The sequence below is a fragment of the Triticum urartu genome, chromosome 1 (assembly GCF_003073215.2).
Source record: "Triticum urartu cultivar G1812 chromosome 1, Tu2.1, whole genome shotgun sequence".
Classification (NCBI taxonomy): Eukaryota; Viridiplantae; Streptophyta; class Magnoliopsida; order Poales; family Poaceae; genus Triticum; species Triticum urartu.
The window spans coordinates 514,468,740-514,474,006 of NC_053022.1; the positions used below are offsets into that span (position 1 = coordinate 514,468,740).

General features: G+C 49.3%; 1 protein-coding gene across 1 annotated transcript; it reads left to right on the plus strand.

The window, feature by feature from the left end:
* The first annotated feature begins 2,225 nt into the window (after window positions 1-2,225).
* On the plus strand, window positions 2,226-4,566 carry LOC125533020 (E3 ubiquitin-protein ligase SINA-like 2). The gene is made up of 7 exons (XM_048696829.1): window positions 2,226-2,243; window positions 2,346-2,501; window positions 2,578-2,764; window positions 2,838-2,924; window positions 3,095-3,252; window positions 3,391-3,546; window positions 3,634-4,566. The coding sequence occupies exons 1-7, from the start codon at window positions 2,226-2,228 to the stop codon at window positions 4,312-4,314; spliced, it is 1,443 nt and encodes a 480-aa protein (XP_048552786.1). The 3' UTR covers window positions 4,315-4,566.
* The last annotated feature ends 701 nt before the right edge of the window (window positions 4,567-5,267 follow it).

Here is a 5,267-nt window from a genome sequence, read left to right on the forward strand (position 1 = left end):
GGAATGGGGCCCGGACATCCGGCGTAACAGAAAGGCCCGGACATCCGGCGAGCAGCCCAATATACAACTGCTCTCTGGATGGCTAGGCCCGGATATCCGGCAAGGAGGCCAGACATCCGGCGTGCAGCCCGGACTTCTGGCAGCCAAGAGACAGAACATGAAGGTTTTTGGCATGTGTAGTATGGTCAGGAGGTTTGTGGCAAGAGCAAGCCTTTAACTAACCCTATCGATCCCCTCGGAATAGTGCGGGATCCTATACTCAAGAAAACAAATATGTAATCAACTTTTATTCTTCATCCTTGAGTAAAATCACTTGTAAGCTCTTGATCCACACACATAGATGAACCGAGGACAATACCTGAGATTTACTTGACAGCCATTGTTAGTCCCCTACATGTATATTGTCATCAACATCAAAACATGATGTAAGGGCATGATTGCTCTTTCATCAGGGCCATCGACATCTTCTCGTGCGTCTGTGGTCTCGTCGCTGGTTGGGGCCCGGGGCCGGCATTGACTGGTTGGCTTGGCAGGGTCCGACGGTCTTCTCGAGATGACGAGCGGTGCTATGTCCAGATATTTTCTTCCTTGGCAAGGCGGTCACGTAGCAGTGCCTAGGGAGGACGGTTCACTGAAAGCTGTGCAAGGCCTTGGTAGTTGTTGGCAACAACAACGTCTACGGACGCCGTTCGATCGTCCATCCTCCCTAGGCTACCCGACATCCCTCGCCGCTACTACGGCCACCCATCCCGGCATCTTCTTCGATGGTGTTCATCTGTTATTTCGGCACCGATGTTCCTCTAGGGGCTTCTTGCTGCTGGCAATGTGCTTCGATGTGTCCTTGGCCTCTTTTAGACGATAATCTTCTTGGTATGCGAGGTCATCCTAGGACCGGGGGTTGTCGGGATCGGTGTCATGCTGGTATGGTGTCAGAGGTTTTTCTTTAGGCAAGACGCGTTGGGTGTGGTAGTTGGTTGCCACTGATGCTATCTCGAGTTTGTTGATGTGGCATCGGCAAACGTCGTGCTTGACCTTGTCAGTTCGCCACCGCCGCCGTCCGTGGATGGCGGTCTCCTCCTTGTAGGCATCGTTTATTTGACCCCTCCTCCGTCAAACTGATGGTATCTTATTTTGACTGGCAAGTCGGTTGATGTGTGCCCAGGAGTGGTGGCCTGCTTGGTGATAGTATCTTATTTTTGTTCCATGTTTCAGTTGTTTGTGTATTTGTATGTTTTATTATCTGTATTGATCGTGGCTTTATATAAATAAAAAGCGGGGTGAAAACCTTTTTACCAAAAAGATGTTGGAAAAAAGAAGCACAACACGAGTGGTGGGTGATGGTACCTACTGGAAATAAACACAATTTACTCTACTCTGACACTGAGCTCCTGCTGCCTCCTCCCGTGCTCCCCGCGTCTCTTCCCATCCAGCTCCAGCTCAATCAACTCGCTCACGCACTAGTACCTAACTCCACGGCACAAATACAGTCCAATCCACCATATCGACGCCAACTATGGACCTCTGCCACTAGCAGGCAAGCACGCCGGAGGGAGATCGCGGAGGAGGAGGCCGTGCGCCGGAGTCGCATCGATCGGTCCGGCCGCGCGGCGGAGGCGGCGCTGCGCGTCCCATCCAGATCGACGGGCCGCCCGCGAGGGGTTGGGAGCCGCGGCTTCGGACAAGGGAGCCGCCACCCGGGGCGCGTTTGGGCGAATCGCTTGAAATCCCGATCTGAAACGGAGGGTATGGAGCAACTAGTTAGTTCGGCTGGTTCTTCGAATACGGAGCCTTCAGTGCGCAAGAGGAAGAATCATTCCACTTCCCCGGAACTCATTTCCAGCAGCGACGACGGAGATGATTTCATTCCCCCACGACGGCGATTCAAGCGTAAGAATACCCATGAATCAAAGGCTGCCAAGGTGATTTACGTTGTCTCATCCTTGCTGAATCGCCGTGTGTTGCTACTTGCTATTTACATACTGCTGTCAATTCATGTCTCCTTTTGGGTCACACCTAGGTACCAATTTTATTTGGGAAATTGGATTGCTATTGCTATTGCTATTCTAAGTCTAATAGTTTGCTGCCTCTACCTATTATATTTTCATATGCAGGCTAAGAAAGTCTCCAACAACTCTCCCACCATCCCCACAAAAAATGACGAAGAATATCTTGCGGCACCAATGATATTATAGCGAATATCTTGCGTGAGGATACACAGATAGCTAATGGCCTTGAAACATACGGTAAACTTGCGGTGAGTGCTACTGTTCTGACCATACATCATTGATACATTCTTTACTGTAGTCTCAGATTTTAAGTGACACCACTATATTACTTTTTAACAGCTTAGGCCCAAGGAGGGTACCTGCTATTTCGAGGATTCCCAATCTCAGCACTTATTTACAGCCTGTCCACCTTCCCCGCCGCCTACTCTTCGAGTTCTCACAAATTATAGTGACAATCGTGCTTCAGTTCATGATGGATCATCTGGTGACCCCAATGTTAGTAAGGAGGTGCCTGCAAAATTTGATCATTTATCTCCGTCTGGACAACCCTCCCAAACTGTTGAGACATTAGAGACAGGAGGTAGTGCCCTTGCCCCAGTTATACCAAGGTTCTCAATTTGATGGATCTAGATGTCCATGTTGTGATGAGATCTGTTCATCTGTATGGTCCACCATTTCATTACTATTTTTTGTGTTTGAAACAAATCTTGATGTTAGGCACAAGACCAATGCTACAATCCTACCTGATAAGAATCAAGGTTACTTTATATTCACACTCTCTTCTTTTTATGCTAGTTTGATATCATTTGCATTAACCCATCTTTTCTGTAGCTCAACCACCTTCCCTGCTGCCTACTGTTGACAGCAGCAGAGATGATCTGGACAACTCTGCTTCAGTTCATGATGGTTCATGTGGAGGTACTACTCTTGCCCGATTATATGAAGGTGTTAGAATTTCATGGAACTGGATGTTCAAGCAAACTACATATCTCATGAATTTGCACATGGATTTGAATTGTTGTGTCTGTAGAACTTTATATTTTTCTTTTCATGTTGATTTTACATCACAGATAAAACTCTAACTGCAGCTCACGGAGACATTCACACCAGGCAGGGGAGCGTGTTTATGACCGCCAATGCTGTCAGAACAGATTATCTCTCCCTGGAGGAAGAACGCAGAAAATCTCCAAGAGATAGCCAGCAGTTGCGGTCCAACGGGCCTTCCTCCGAACCTCAGGCTGCCCAAGTATGTAGATGCTATTCACTTTTGTCACAGTGTTCTAAGAGTTGGCAGAAGAAATTTCTGTGCATAGCCATAGTGGGTGCTAATTCCGCACGGCATGGCATGTATGTTATGTGTTGTACTCCATGATTTTTTTTGCAGACTACGGAGGGGACGCAAGTTGCTCCGGGCACCTCCATGGTAAGAAACAGGGGTTCTCTGTTGACGATGGAGAAAGGCGATCGGAAGGCCAGAGAGGAAACAAGTTCGCTTGATTGCCGCGTCTGCTTCCGCCCCTTAAAGCCTCCTGTCTTCCAGGCAAATACTTGACCAATTCTTTGTTCCATTCACCTGAGAAAGGCAGCATTGATACTAACCTCTTGCTATGATCTTGAATTTGTGCAGTGCAACGGCGGGCATTTAGCTTGTGGCACATGCCTTGCCGAGCTCCCTGGCGGACAGTGCCCGATGTGCAAGCATGGCGGCGGAGGCTTTGTCCCCTGCCTTGCAATGGACGGCATCGTCTCGTTGGCAACGATAAAGTGCTCCCACGATGGCTGCCAGAGCTACGTCACCTACCATGAGCATGACGATCACCATAGTGCGTGCCCACACGCACCCTGCTTCTGCACGGAGCCCGGCTGCAGCTTCGCCGGCCCGCCACCGGCGCTCCTCGGCCACCTTGCCACCCTGCATTCCTGGCCTGTGCACAAGATTGAGTACGGCAAGGTTCTCTGGCTTCAGGTTCCGGTGTCAGTGCCGCGGCGTCTGCTCCTCGCGGAGGACGGCGGCGTGTTCCTTCTTGTTGTGGGCTTGCTCAATGCGATCGCTGTTGTGTCAGTGGTGTGCATCAGGGCCAGCACGTCCCCGTCGCTGCAGTACCCAGCCATGATGTGGGCATATGGTCCGCCGGACGTTGCAGGCGTCAGATGTATGGTGGGCACGGAGGCGGTGACGAGCAGCTCCAAGCCCAGCGATGTCGTCGTGGAGAAGCTGCCATTCGTGTTGCTTGTGCCGCCTACGCATGTGTTTGGGGCTGGGGCATCCAAGGAGTTGTCTCTTGAGATCCGAATTAACAAGATGTGATTCTGAACTTAGTTTAGTAGGAATTAGTTGGAACCGGAGTAGTATGTGATTGGTAAGTAACGCTGCCTTTTGGTTGCAATGCCACGTGGTGGTTTCCGCGGCAATTAGGATGTGTTGTTGCAGCTAGTGTTTTGGTAACCGTGATCCAATGCTTCCATACAATGCGGCCATTCCTGTGAATGTAGCAACAAGATGGTTTTCAATGAATGGAAGTGCGCATTGTTTAACATACAAGAGAGGCTAGTTAATTCAGCATGCCCACGAGAAATACATTGAGAGATGGTGACATGTATATGATCTTTGTATGATAGGAGGAAGAATTAGCAGCAGGGAATTGATAGACAATTCCTAAAGAACAGCTATAACAATGTTCCAAATATACCCAGCAAGAGGACAATAAAAATTAAGTGGTTATCACAAAAGAGGCTGTTAGAGTCAGAGGTGCCACCTCTCTTTTGTAAAACATCTCTGGCCAGCATACCATTTTTCATCGAGACCAAATAGATGACATCTAGCGGCGGCGAGCCCGAGTCTGGAATGACCGGGAGATGGGGAAGTCGGCGGAAGCAAGGCAGCAGCTTAACTGATGCACCAGACGGGTGTGGAGGGTTGTTGACGCCAAAGAAAGGTTGGGTTTAGAAGGATGGGGGCGAAGGAGGTGGCTTGCGGAGGAGGGATGATGAGGTGACGCGGCACTGCCACGGGCCACGATTGGTGGTGGCAGGCGGCTCGGTTGACGTCATAGGAAGTCTCCTGAGCTCCTAGGATTTCCATCCAACAATCTGCACCGATTCGACTCATGTCGCCCTCTTTGATTTGCCAAAGAATGAGAGAGTTGTGATAATTTCAGTATCACGATCTCTTTTTTTTTTAGTTTTGTCGTAGCGATATGGCAACAACATTTGTACTTTCATTTGATGTCGTGCAACAATCAACAACAAATTTATTTGTAT

Excerpts from the sequence above, each read along its gene's own strand:
- LOC125533020 (XM_048696829.1), top strand. Across the intron at positions 3,253-3,390 it reads CCGAACCTCAGGCTGCCCAA|ACTACGGAGGGGACGCAAGT; the intron begins GTATGTAGATGC and ends TTTTTTTTGCAG. Across the intron at positions 3,547-3,633 it reads TAAAGCCTCCTGTCTTCCAG|TGCAACGGCGGGCATTTAGC; the intron begins GCAAATACTTGA and ends GAATTTGTGCAG.